The sequence below is a fragment of the Myotis nattereri genome (assembly GCF_964212035.1).
Source record: "Myotis nattereri genome assembly, chromosome: 1".
NCBI classification, from domain to species: Eukaryota; Metazoa; Chordata; class Mammalia; order Chiroptera; family Vespertilionidae; genus Myotis; species Myotis nattereri.
In genome coordinates, this window is record NC_138075.1 from 180848888 (window position 1) to 180863546 (window position 14659).

Here is a 14659-nt window from a genome sequence, read left to right on the forward strand (position 1 = left end):
ATGATAAAATTTTTAGTTAAATAGAATTTAGGGAATGTTATGGGTTTCATCCATTCAGGACTGAAAAGACCATTTCCTTTTTCCTTCTCAATTCCTTAGCAGGAAATAAAATTGGTTTTCTGTGTTTCTACATGGACAACAATTGAATGTCTTAATGAACAATTTCCTCTTTCTTCAAGGATATTTTTGGGAATATCTAGAAGATAGGCAACATCTTCTTGAAAGGTTTTCTTGGAAGTCACTCATCTTTCAGAGCACTTGATGTGAACACGGGGGCACTTTACACTCTACCATAGCAACAGTGAAGGTCAATATTGCATAGTTGGGTGTACTCTCAAGTGCAAATGTTCACAGCTATGTTGTACAGTTAGCTGAGGTCCTGGGCAGAAATGTGAGCACGGGTAGGTGGTGATCTGGTGGTTTTAATCAGTTCTCATTTCTAGCCTCAGAGGCCTTTTTAAGTTGGCTGTTCAGAGCCTCAAGGAAAGATCACAGAACTTTCCAGATTTCCTCACATCTTTTGACACTAGCAAGAGAGGAAACTCAAATTCATTGAGACTGCAACACTTCAGAAAATTTCCCCTAAATTTATGCTTTAAAAGTTTCTCTATTTTTCTACATGGGGTGTCAAATACAATATACAGACTTCCAAAAGACTACCTCTTAATTCAGTGATGGCGAACCTTTTGAGCTCGGCGTGTCAGCATTTTGAAAAACCCTAACTTAACTCTGGTGCTGCGTCACATATAGAAATTTTTTGATATTTGCAACAATAGTAAAACAAAGACTTATATTTTTGATATTTATTTTATATACATAAATGCCATTTAACAAAGAAAAATCAACCAAAAAAATGAGTTCGCATGTCATAGGTTCGCCATCACCGTCTTAATTACTGTGAGTATTCCCTAAAGTGAATTTTAAAAAGGCAGCTGAAAGTTCTAAATATTGTCTTCCAGAATGGCAATGGAGTACAAGGACAGAGCTCCTAACTTTAAATTCCTCACTGGCAAATTTGGCAAAGAAATACTTTTTTCATGTCTGGCACATCTTATTATAATGTTTCCAATCTCAAACAGCTGCTGGGTTTGAAAAAGTGTGAAGTCAGCTAGATTTTTTTTTTTCTGAAAATACTGTCATAATTTAAAGAAATTACTATTTTGGGATATCCATGACACTGTAGGTGCAAAAATTTCTAAGTCCTGCCGGCATGGCTCAGTGATTGAGCATCAAGGTATGAACTAGGACAGTGATGGCGAACCTTTTGAGCTTGGCGTGTCAGCATTTTAAAAAACCCTAACTTAACTCTGGTGCCGTGTCACATATAGACATTTTTTGATATTTGCAACCATAGTAAAACAAAGACTTATATTTTTGATATTTATTTTATATATTTAAATGCCATTTAACAAAGAAAAATCAACCAAAAAAAAAAATGAGTTCGCGTGTCACCTCTGACACGCGTGTCATAGGTTCGCCATCACTGAACTAGGAGGTCATGGTTCAATACCCAGTAGGTGGCGTGCAGGAGGCAGCTGATCAATGATTCTCTCTCATCATTGACATTTCTATCCTCTCTCCTCTCCCTCTCTGAAATCAATAAAAAAAAAATACATTTAAAAATTTTATAAGAATATAGAGCTTTTTATGAACAAAAATAGATACAGAGGCAGAGCAGCCTCAAACAGACTATCAAACTACATCGGGAAGGCCGGGGAGGGTTGGGGGGTGGGGGGGGAGTGCGTTAGAGATCAACCGAAGGACTTGTATGCATGCATATAATCATAACTAATGGACATAAGACACTGGTGGGTAGGGGAGGCCAGGGGTTTGTCAACGGTGGGGGGAAAAAAAAAAAGGAGACTTATGTAATACTCTTTGTAATACTTTAAGCAATAAAACAATTTAAAAAATAAAGCAGCTTCTGCAATTTTAAAAAAAAAAGAATATAGAGCTTGTTCTTATGTAACTTTTCCACTTGAAGACCTTCTTACCCCTTCTGTATTAATTCATTTTGTCATTTTCTTTTTATTATTTATAAATCTATTATCTCCCGTTGATTCAACACTAGGACTAGTACTTTGATGATTAATATTTGTCTATGTGTTTTTCCTCTATCCTGTCATTGGGCCTACCATTACCCTGAATCTTGTTTCTTATTTCTTAGAATTTTGCAATATAATTTGATATATTACTACAAAATATTTTAGTGTTTTTTTTTATATTTATGAAAGGCAGTTAGACTCTCCTTTTGTGGGATTTATTTTTCTTTTTATTTAATAGTGGAGTGTTAAGAGCCATCAATTTTGTTTTGTGTAGCAATTTTGTTTAAGAAATAATTCATCTGTTTTGAGTGTTCTTTAATATTCCATTGAGTAAATATACTGCAAGTTATCTGTTATCCTGGCAATAGGAATTTGGCTTGTAATAGATAATATTGCTATGAACATTCTTGTGCATATTCTTTAGTATAAATGTGTAAGTTTCTCTTGCATAGGAATCTAGGAGTGAAAGGGTTAAGGTATATATTCACCCCAAATGGTCATTCCAGTTTATACTTCCATGAGCAAAGTCAAAAACCTTCCTCAGACCAATTTCCTAACGGTTGGTATTGTCAGATTTTTAAATTTCTGCCAATTGAGTTGGTATAAAATGATATGTAATCTGAACTTGCTTTCCCTAATGACAAGAAGGTGAATATCCCTTCTGAGATTTACTGGCCCTATGATTCATCTTCTGAAATTCCTGTTAATGTCTCTTGTTCATTTTCTATTGGATTAGCTTTGCTTTTTCTTTTTGACTTGCAGATATTGTTTATCTTTTCTGTGTTATTTTTGGTTATATGTGTTACAAATACCTTTTCCCAATTTTTAACTTGTCAGTTTTTTATAATTATAGTGTGTTTTAGGAAACATAAATTTAATTTTAATATAGTCAAATTTATCAATCTTTTCTTTATAGTTTCTAGTTTAAGAAATTCTTTCCCAATATCATAAATATATTCACCTATATCCTAAAAAGAATTATAAAATTTTGCTTATGATACTTAAGTAAGTGATTTGCCTGGAGTTAATATCCGTGTAGGGTGTGAGTACAAGTTCTTTTGTTTTTCCACATGAGTACTCATTTTGTGCAGTTCCATGTCTTAATCAGTTTCTCGTTTCCACAGAACTAGCTTGCTGCATCCATTTTATATTGTCCCATGTGTGGGTCTGTTTCTGGACTCTTCAGCATATTCCTGTGCTACGCTGCTTTAAATAGTGCAGTTTCATAATAAAGCCTGATATCAGATAGGGCAAATGCCTACCCTCCTATCATTCTTTTTCAGAATTTTGGCCCTTTCTTCTTCCTTATATATTGAAGAATCAGCTTATCAAAAGTCATAAAAAGGCTACTGGGCTTTTGATTGGATCTCAGCTGAATAGAAAGATCATTTTGTGGGAAAACTGATAACCTTTTTGATACAAAATCTTCTTATTCATGAAAATGGAAAACACATAATTTATTTAGTGTTTTTTAAAATGTCTGTCAGTAAAGTGATAAATTTTCCCTGTGAAAGAAAGGCCTGTTTTTTGTTAGATTTTGTCCAATGGACATGATTTTTGTAATGCTATTATAAGCTATTTTTAGTTACATTTACTGGCTATTATTTGCTTATGTATAGCAATGCTATTGTTTTATTGATCTTCTATCTGTCTTTTTGGTAAATTCTTTTATTTCTAATACTTTGTCAAGAGATTCTTTTGGATTTTCTTTATAATAAATCATAGCATTAATTATCCCTAGAATTATGCACCTTTTGTTACATTTATCCCTAGACATGTATTATACAATATTATTATAGATGGTATCATATTTGAATTATTGTAGTTTTTAATGTGTTTTTATTAGGTTGTTGTTTTTTACAGAGAGTGGAAGGGAGAGGGAGAGAGAGAAACATCGATAAGTGAGAAACAGATTGGCTGCCTCCTGCACGCCCCCTACTGGGGATCAAGCCCGAAACCCTGGCATGTGCCCTGACTGGAAATCGAACCAGCAACCTCTCTGGGCATGGGATGACAACCAACTGAGACACACTGGCCAGGGCTGAATTATTGTAGTTTTGGCTGGTACATATAAACACCATTAACTTTTTAAGATCAATCTTATATCACCCTCCCCATATTAAGATGAAAACAACTGCGCTCTAGAGAGTTAAGTAACTTGCTAAGGATTACTATGCCAGTAAGTGGTGAGCTTAGATTAAAACCCATCTGTTCTAACTACAAAATCCATAGCATCCCTCCCCTACTTGTTTACTTGCAGTGCATATAAACGGTGTAAAAGAACCACCATTAATAAGCAAATCACATTGAATCCCATTTCTGCCTTTTGTCTCTCCCGACATCCCATTAATGAACTCTAATTAAGAATAGGCTCACCTGCTCCTCTCCCTTTATATTCTGCTTCATTAATGATCAGATTCCATATGGCTTTTCCAACCTTTCTGAATGTTCACTGCAAACTTACTAACTATGCATACCTAGAAAAATTTTCCCCATTATACTAAGTATAAAATCCTTCTACAGCCCTCAGAGAAAGTTAGTATATGCTTTAGCAAAGTCTTTAAAATATGCTATGCTTTCGGCAGGCTAGGACAGTTCTTTAGGAGTCTTTCTGCTCTAGTGGGTAAATTTGCATTCAATCAATTTCTGAAAATACACGTTCAGTTGCCAATGGGCTTGCATTTTTGATATGCAGCTTATAATACGCAGTTAATGGGCAGGAACTGCTCCTGGAGTGCAATTTTGGTCTGTCAAACATTTTTCAAGCCTTAGTGATCTATTGATTAAATCTGTATTCATACATTTTTTATGAATTCATGAGTTTCATACAATTTAAGACCATAACCTATGGTAAAAATCACCTGTCAATTAAAAAACAAAACAAAATCAAAACTGTTCTGAAACTGTACTAGACCCAAGAGAAGAATAGGATGGAATACAGTTTCCCATCATTTCAGAAGAGACAATCTGAGGGGGAAATCTGTGCTAAAGCAATTGAAGAAATTGTTCCCAGGCCAATGCTTCATCTTTCATACAACTACTTAGGACTAGCTTTTATAGCCAGACTCTTCAGCCCAGTAAAGGATTATTTAAAACTACATAATTTTTTTTGGAGGTTGCCATGGCCGGGTGGCTCAGTTGGTTGGGGAGGCGTCCCATACACCAAAAGGTGGCAGGTTCGATTTAGGTCAGGCCACATACCCAGTTTTCTGGTTTGATCTCTGACTGAGGCAACCAATCAATGTTTCTCTCTCATCTCTCTCTCTCTCTCTCTCTCTCTCTCTCTCTCTCTCTCTCTCTCTCTCTCTCCTTTCCTCTCTCTAAAAAGATTAATTGAAAAAAGAAAAAAAGACCAGATCATTGCTTGGAATTTTAAGATTTGTAGAGGAAAAATTCAATACTAAGAATGACTACCACTCAGATAATCATTCTTATTGTCAAGACATTTGTCAAAACTTCTCATTATTATGTTTATATTGAGAGTTCATATCTGTTGAGAGTTCATATCTGTTTACAACATACATAATTGAAAAATAAAATGAATGATCCTCATTCCTTAACACTAGAGGTAAAATCAAAGAAAGAAGATGAGTTTTAATTAACAAGAATTATTATCAAGTTAAGGTCAGATGAGGAAAAAAACAAACTAGAGCTCCTGAGCTTACCCTTGTCCCCCAACCACCCTGCTTCTCTTGGGGAATGGACTGGAGGCGGAGTCCGGAACTTGCCCAGGAGGCCTGGCAGAGAGGCACTGCCAAGGGGTGAGCCAATGCTCTGTCTAGCGCTGGACCTGAGACCAAAGCTGGTGAAGAGTGGGCTTTCTCTTAGAAAAGTGGGTCATGAAACATCATTACCTATTAGTCACTGACCAGGGAAGTTCTTCTGACATGCTCTTTCCATAACATTCTCATTGGAAACATTATGGATGGAGCTTAAAACGTGGGGACTTGGGCTTTTCTGACATTGGTAATGTTTCCTGTTGACAATCACCCGTCCTTTCACATACACATTGTGTGACCATCAAGGTTTGCCCATTCACTTGTCTGTGCATGAGACACCAAGAGCTGTTGGGATAAAGAGTGTAACTATTCCAAAGAGCAGAGCTATAGGAAAGTTGAGAAAAAGTTCTGCATATGGCCATCTACCTGACACCCCAGATACTCAGGGCACTGCTCACTGGTCAGCCCAGTCAGAGGGCACAGAGAAGAGGAAGGCAAGTGTAAGCACTTACAATGTAAGCAAGGTGAGATCTTGTGATTACAGCTGTGCTTTCACTAGCAACGGTCATGCTCAGAGAGGCACCGGCAGCCAGCCGAGGCGCTGGGGCCCCTGACAGGGACACCTCCACTCTCACGTCCACCGTCATCGCCGAGAGGCCGTCTGTGACCAAGATCTCCAGGCTGTCCTCCCGCGCAGAGGAGCCGTCGTGGAGATACTGCAGCACATTTTTCTCAATATCCTCATATGTGAAAGTGTCACCTTTTAAGAATAAAACAAATTACAGAACCAATTACTTCTGGGAATGACGCTTTTCATTTATATAACACCTTTGATCTCAGTATTTCAAAGCACATACAGGATCACAAACGGGGAGATGGAAGCTAATTAGTCCAGCCACCCACCCACCCACCCAATATAGAATTCCCTTTACACTACCCTTGAAAAAGGTATTTAGCCTGTCCTTCAACACTTCTCAAGGTGAAAGTCTCACTATTTGACAAGGTGGCTCATTCCACAGGAGGAAGCTCTACTGTTTGTTTTGTGTGTGTTTTTTAAAAAAATCTGCCTCTATAAGATCCATTCATCACTCTCAGGTCTAGAGAATAAAGGACAAGCCTTTATTCTTTATGACAGTTCTTCTAGTACCTAATCTTGATATGGAAAATTTTTTGAACAATAAAATAAATTATGCTTAATGAACCTGTAAGAGGTCTTTGTTTTAATTGAGAGTATAAGCTGTTTTTTTTTTAAAATTAAAAAATATCTAAAAATTTAAAAATGTACTTGAAGTTAGAAACTTAGTCTGGAGCACTAATTCATGATAGATTTGATATGTGCTGTGTGGAAAAGGTCATATTAGTTTAGGAAAAATAGATTTAAACAAAATTTAAAATTAAAAACTTTTTTTCTGATTTTATCTATTTATCCATTCATTTATTGTTTTTCCCATCACTATTTACCCTCTTCCACTCCACCGCCCCTGCAATCACCACACTGTTGTCCATGTCCATGAATTTATCTCTCCTTTTTCTTTTTTGCTCAACCCCCCTCCCACAAATTCCTCTAGCCATAAGTTTGTCCCTATTTTGCTTGGTAGTTCAGTTTGTTCATTAAACTCCACATATGAGTGAAATCAATATGGTACTCGCCTTTCTCTGACTTTTAAACTGCAGGATTTATGAGAATTTTAGAATCTGTAATGTACAATATGAAAGCTTCTCAAAACTGTTTGGTCAAGGATCCCTTTTTTATGAGAAATGCCACGTAGTGTCCGGGGTCCCACCAATCCCACAGACCACAGTCAGGAACTGGTCTTCTTGGGTGTTATATTCAACTCCCGTTCCTGATAGACTATTGGCTCTCATAACTGGTGTGATGTAATTAAACTAAAGAATTTATTCATGCTCTGTATTAGTCTTCTAAGCCTTCTCTTTCAACACTGTGTTACGGTGATTTACTGGTGCTAGTGGTGGTGTGCTTAAAAAAGTAATAAAACTGATAAGTTTATTGTAATACATTAAAAAGAACATTTTACTAACATCTTTGGATCTCTATGTTAATTACACAAATAGAGGGGAAATATGATGTTCACGAAACTGGGCTATGACTATTATGCTCCTAAAGTAGTTCCCTTAGGATCTACTATCCTAATATCCTTTTTTTTTTTGTTCAGTAAATTTGTGAAAAATCTGCCTTTGTGACTCCCAAATGCCTACTGCTTGTTCTCACAAATCCAATCTACCTTCAAGGTCAAACACATGCCCCCTACCTCTGCAGGGATATTCAGAATAATGCATCTTTACACGACAACTAGGAATTACAGGAAGGTTTTGAGAAAGTACAGACTGTCAGAATACGCACAGAGCATCCCAAGGTGACAACGTTCAAGGGGGTAATATCTACTTTGATATATAAGGGATGACTATTAAAAATTAGATTTAGTTATATTCTTTGTGCTTTTCTATACTTTCTAAACAATACGTGTTATTTTTTATAGCTGGAGAAAGTGCAGTAAATATTATTTTGGAAAGCTGGTCACATCACCACACTGTTATACGGCATAAATACTATTTTAAAAATGTGTTCCCTTTTTTTTTTATGAAGATACATGTAGTTGACACTATCGGAATCGCAGTGCTATAAATACTGTGAAGATTTACATATCATAGTAAGGAAACAAATTCATGCCCATGAACAACCTATCAGAGAGTGGCAGCTGACAACTCCTATGAGGTTGTTCTGAATGCATTTACTCCAGGTTTCAAAAAATCAACCAATTGCACCTACAATTTGAGGAAACAGCTTCATAGTTTTGGGCATGGGAGGTGGCACGGAGAAGTCCCAAATATTTCAGTTGATGAACTAAACACTAATTTTCCCCCTTTCTAAGTTATCTCCTCATAGTTTGTCCCACAAAACTGCTGACTTATTGTCTGAGACACATAAAACTGACTGCAGAGCAAGAAATCCTTCGATGACAGAGTGAGCAGCTACCTGGGGCCATGGGCCCTGGGAACTCAGCTGTGTCCTTAAGGAGTACGCCGTGCTCGGGCGGTTTCCGAAGCTCAAAGAGGAGTTCTTCAGGCGCTGTCTCAGTGTCTCTTATTACCACCTGCAGCCCTGCGGTCAGGAGAATAAAGCCTGGTGAGAAGGTGTGTACATTAAAAACTGTATTCTCTGTGTACACTGAAGCCCCAGGCCAGGCTGGAAGCCATGTTGTGGGTAATCTGATAGTTATAAGAAAGCACTGTTTAACCCCAATCAACCACAAAGGAGTGAAAACTGATAATACAGTCAATTCCCAAATTACAAGTAGATTCTTCCACAAGTTAACTTATAAGTAGGTAGTTCTGAATGCAGACACCATTTTTATTTCCACACAAATGAAGGTATGGAAGTCCACAAAAAGGTCAGGTTTACCTGACTAGCTCGGGTAGGTTTTCTTCCAAAAAATACTCCCAGAAACTAACTTTGTTTTAAATTGTTTCTTTTCTTCTTTCTCTGAATCTACATAAGAGCCAAGTTATTTTAACAATAGTTGCTCCTGCCCTCAGTGGAGTGAGAAGTAGGGTGAAAGTGACAGTTGTTTATAAGTTGGATGATAATTAATTTTAGGCCAATACCCACATGTAGAAACTGAATAAGAATCTGCACTTAGGATGTTCTTGGCAAAAGAATACACTTCTAAAGAGTGAGTATAGTAATAGATAAATCACATACAAAAGAACTGGGCCAACACTAACTCTTCACAGCTTCACAAGGTTCCTGTGATCTGTCATTTCTCCCGTTACTCTTTACTTTCTAAATAGGAAATGAAGGAAGTCATTGAAAAGGCTCCCCCCTATTCTCTCTGCTCTCTGTTACTTTATATTTTAGTGATGGCCACAAATCAGTCTCCTGGAGGCTGGATAATAAATTCTGTGTTGTATTCCATCCCCGAGCATTGGCCTCTGAAGGGTTTATTGCCTTCTCTCTGTGCTGTTTCTATTTTCATGGAAATGGGCAGAGGGAAAGATATAGATGAGGAGCAAGTACCTTCTGGAAGAGGAGGTTGTTACTTTTTGGTAAGCATCAAGAGGCTTGAACAGGAACGATTGCTAAAGTAAGGTTCCATTTTGAGAGCCATGCTTCTTTCCAGCTCCCAGCTCTTACCTATGGAAGTTCTGCCTCCTGGGCTGACCTTGAGTATTGGAGCTGTGACCTGGAACACTGGGGGGTGCCGATCAGAGTGAAGTAAGTGAATGGTGAGAGCCATCTCTGGACTCGTGTGTTCTCCATCTGAAACTAGAAAGGTACACACACATAAATCTGCTGTAGGCTGGTCACCTTCAGGCTATTTCCATAAATGTGTAGCCAGAGTTTTTTAGATTACCATAGCACTTTGAAGAGATGCTGACAAATGGGAAAAGTAAGTAAGCAAGATACTGTGAGCTATTCTAACAAAACCTTTTCTAGGGGATAACAAAAAGGGTAAAGGGCCATAACAACAAGTTCATTCTAAGAAGCAAGTTTCACAACAACGAGATATTGATAAATGTTAGTGGAAAGAAAAATAATACAAAACTTGTACCCTTATATGATGTTGGTAAAGGCTTTTACTTATGGGATTATTTTTTAATTAAATTCATTCTTCCAATGTTCCAGGGAAAGATTGTTTTTTCAAGAAATCTCTTTTAGAAAGGACATGTCCATGTCTCCTTAGAAAATAACTTTTGAACAGGACAGAAAATGTCCATACAAACATCTTAAATGGCATTTGTTTGGAAGTAAGCAGACCCATTTTTACCTGGCTGTTATGCACAACACAATAAATGGAAGACACCTTTGTGAACAAAACAGTGACCTTAAGATTTATTTCCCTGGATTACCTGACAGCCAAGTGAATACTGATCACCTGAGGGAAATGAAAGCAGAGTTGCCTGATCCTTGATTCGTATTTCTACTTCCCCATAACTTAACACACCCTCGCTTCTCTAAAAGCCAGGAGGATTGCCTGCCCTCACCAGCTCATTCATGTGTTTATTTGTAGTGGCAATTGAGAAAACTGCACTGTTGATTACTTTATTTTTATTTATTTTTTAACTTTATTTACTATGGATTATTTTAAATGTGTGCTATGTTTTCAGAGGGGTTGGTTATAAGAAACTGGTTTCTTTCTTCACTTTCTTCTGAACTTAGTAACGGTCAATAGGAATCTGATCTGTATTTTTCCAAAGAAGACATACATAGGACAAACAGGTACATGAGAAGGTGTTTGTTAGGTCGGAGAGAGCCCAGGATCGGATACATGCAGACTTGTGATGAGATAATGGACTCTCCCTGGCATTTCTAACAGATCAGCATGCCAGACACAGATACTGACTCCTTCCTGAATACCTTGCTAAACCCCAGCAGTGGGAACTTCCTCAGCTGAATATCTCAGCTCATGTCCCCGCCCCTCACCCAACTGCAGTATAAAAAAGGTGCCCCCCTCTCTGTTGGCATGAATCCATGTGCCCTGTCCTTGGGGGTACGTGGGTCTCCCGGGGATGCAGGATAAACTTTCCTTCCTTCCTTCCTTTTCTGATCAACTCTCTTTATTTCCTTTGCCACCTCCTGAGCCACCTAACCTAAAAGTGTTCACATCACTAATCATCAGGAAAATGCAAATCAAAACCACAATGAGATATTACCTCACACCTGTGAGAATGGCTATTATCAAAAGCACAATAATTAACAAGTGTTGGTGAGGATGTAAGACAAAGAAAACCTTTGTGCACTGTTTGTGAGAATGTATATTATTGCAGCCACCATGAAAAACAGTGTGAAGGTTCCTCACAAAATTAAAAATAGAATTATGATATGACTCAGCAATCCCAATTCTGGGTATTTATCTAAAGAAAAAATACAAAAAAACTAAAACACTAATTTGAAAAGATATCTGCATCCCCGTGTTTACTGCAGCATTACTTATAATTGGCAAGGCATGGAAACAACCTAAGTGTCCATTAATGGATAAGTGGATAAAGAAAACATCATATATATGTGATGGAATGTTATTCAGCCATAAAAAAGAATGAAAACTTGCCATTTGTGACAGACAACACAATGGACCTTGAAGACACACCATATGATTTCACTTATTATATATGTAGACCCTAAAAAATGAACAGATTAGTGGTTGCCAGAGGTAAGGGATGGGAGGTGGGTGAAATGAGTGAAGGTGGTCAAAAGGTACAAACTTGCAGTTATAAGATAAATAAGCCCTGAGGATGTAATGTACAACATGGTGACTATCCTATATAATAAAAGGCTAATATGCGAATTGTCCCCTCAACCAGGAGTTTGACTGGGAGTTCGTCCAGGGGGTGGGGCGGCTGGCCAACAGTCCGTGGCTTCTCCCCCTGGCCCGCCTACCCCAATTGTCCCAATTTGGGGGGGCTGCCTGGACCCCACCCATGCCCGATTTCGTGCACTGGGCCTCTAGTAGTAAATAATACTGTATTGCATATGTGAAAGTTGCTAAGAGAATAGGTCTTAAAAGTTAAGCATGAGACATCACACAAACAAAATGAAGGATAAAAACCACATAATCATATCAATAGATGCAGAAATGGCATTTAAAAAAAAATACAGCATCCATTTATGACAAAAACTCTCAGCAAGGTGGGAATAGAAGGAACATGACTCAACATAATAAAGGCCATTTATGACAAACCCACAGCCATACTCAATGGGCAAAAGCTACAAGCATCTCCTATAAGATCAGGAACAAGACAGGAATATCTGCTCTCATCACTCTTATTCAATACTAGGGGCCTGGTGCACGAAATTCATGCACTGGGTGTGTGTGTGTGTGGGGGGGGAGAGTGTCCCTCAGCCCAGCCTGCCCCCTCTCACATACTGGGAGCCCTCAGGCGTTGACCCCCATCACCCTCCGATCGCCTGATCGGCCCCTTGCCCAGGCCTGACGCCTCCGCCAGAGGTGTCAGGCTTGCACAGGGGACCTCCATCTCCCCCGATCACTGGCTCTGGCCCCCGCCCAGGCCTGAGGCCTCTGGCCCAGGAATCATGCCTGGGCAGGGGACCCCCATCTCCCTCTGATCGCTTGCTCCACCCCCTGCCCAAGCCTGACGCCTCTGACCCAGGCTTCAGGCCTGGGCAAGGGAACCATCATATCCCCCCAATCCCCAGCTCTGCCCCCCACCCAGGCTTGATGCCTCAGCCAGAGGAGTTGACCCTCATCACCCTCCGATCACCAATCACCGGATCGGCCCCTTGACCAGACCTGAAGCCTCCGGCAGATGTGTCAGGCCTGGGCAGGGGACCCCCAGTTCCCCATGGTTGCAGGCTCCCCCCCTGCCCAGGCCTAACGCCTCTGGCCTAGGCGTCCGGCCCAGGCAGCGGGGACCTGCAGTGGCAGCGGGGGGCGCCGCGATCGTGGGCTTTGCTTTAGGCCCAGGCAAGGGACCCCTAGCTCCTGGGACTGCCAGCTTCGACCGTGCCCAGCTCCCATCGCTGGCTCCACCCCTACTTCCTGCTATCACTGGCCAGGGCGGCAAAGGCGCCTGATTCTCCGATCATGGCTGGGGGGCAGGGCAAAGGCGGCCCCAGGGCCGCCTTTGCCCTGCCCCCCAGCTCTTAGCTCCCCCCTGGGTTTCAGATCACTGTCAGTGGCAGGGGGCTTCTTCCTGCTTTCCCTTTCGCCTCCCTGCATTGTGCCTACATATGCAAATTAGCCGCCATCTTGTTGGCAGTTAACTGCCAATCTTAGTTGGCAGTTAACTGCCAATCTTAGTTGGCAGTTAACTGCCAATCTTAGTTGGCAGTTAATTTGCATATAGCCCTGATTAGCCAATGAAAAAGGTATCGCCTTACGCCAATTTCCATTTTTCTCTTTTATTAGTGTAGATAGTACTGGAAGACCTAGCCACAGCAATCAGATAAGAAGAAGAAATAAAAGGCATCTAACTGTAAAAGAAGAAGTAAAACTGTCATTATTTGCAGATTATGAGAATCCTAAAGATTCCACCAAAGAATTACTAGAACTGATCAATGAATTCAGTAAAGTAGCAGGATGCAAAATAAATCAGTTGCATTTCTATACAACAACAATTAACTATCACAAAGAAAAACTAAGAAAGCAACCCCATTCACAATTGCATCAAAGAAAATAATGTAAAAAACCTATACTCATAAAATTATGAAACACTGAAGAAAGAAAATGAAGGAGATACAAATAAGCAGAAGCACATACTGTGTTCATGGATAGGAAGAATTAATATCATTAAAAAGTCCACAAAACCCAAAGCAGTCTATAGATTCAGGACAACTCCTATCAAGAGACCAATGGTATATTTCATAGAACTAGAACAAATATTTCAAAAATTTATAAGAAACCAAAAAAAAAAGACCCTAAATATCACAGCAATCTTGAGAAAGAACAAAGTTGGAAGAATCACTCCATCTGATATCAAAACCACAGTAATCAAAACAGCATGGTACAACCATAAAAAACACAAATACAGTTCAATGGAACAGAATAGAGAGCCCAGAAATAAACCAAGGCCTTTATGGCTAATTAATATTTGACAAAGGAGGAAAAAACATATAATGGAGTAAAGATAGTCTATTCACTAAATGGCATTGGGAAAATTAGAGAAATATATGCAAAAAAAAAATAAACTAGGCTACCTTCTTACACCATACACAAAATAGATTAAAGACTTAAATGGAAGACTCAAAAACCATAAAAATCCTAGAAGAAAACATAGGCAGTAAAATCTAAGACATTTTTGGTAGCAATATTTTTTTCTAATATATCTTCTCGGGCAAGGGAAACAAACAAACAAACAAGTGGGACTACATCAAACTAAAAAGTTTTTACACAACTAAATGAAAAGACAACACATTGA

The 14659-nt window shown here is 39.0% G+C and overlaps 1 protein-coding gene across 1 annotated transcript in view; it reads right to left on the bottom strand.

Moving 5' to 3' along the window:
• Positions 1 to 14659, bottom strand: part of FRAS1 (Fraser extracellular matrix complex subunit 1) — a gene marked incomplete at its 5' end in the record, with an annotated part of 444917 nt that overhangs the window by 91407 nt on the left and 338851 nt on the right. The window contains 3 exons of the mRNA XM_081100823.1: positions 6277 to 6524; positions 8760 to 8885; positions 9918 to 10049. Coding sequence (XP_080956949.1) covers positions 6277 to 6524; positions 8760 to 8885; positions 9918 to 10049 — 506 coding nt within the window. The remainder of the gene's footprint in view (positions 1 to 6276; positions 6525 to 8759; positions 8886 to 9917; positions 10050 to 14659) is intronic.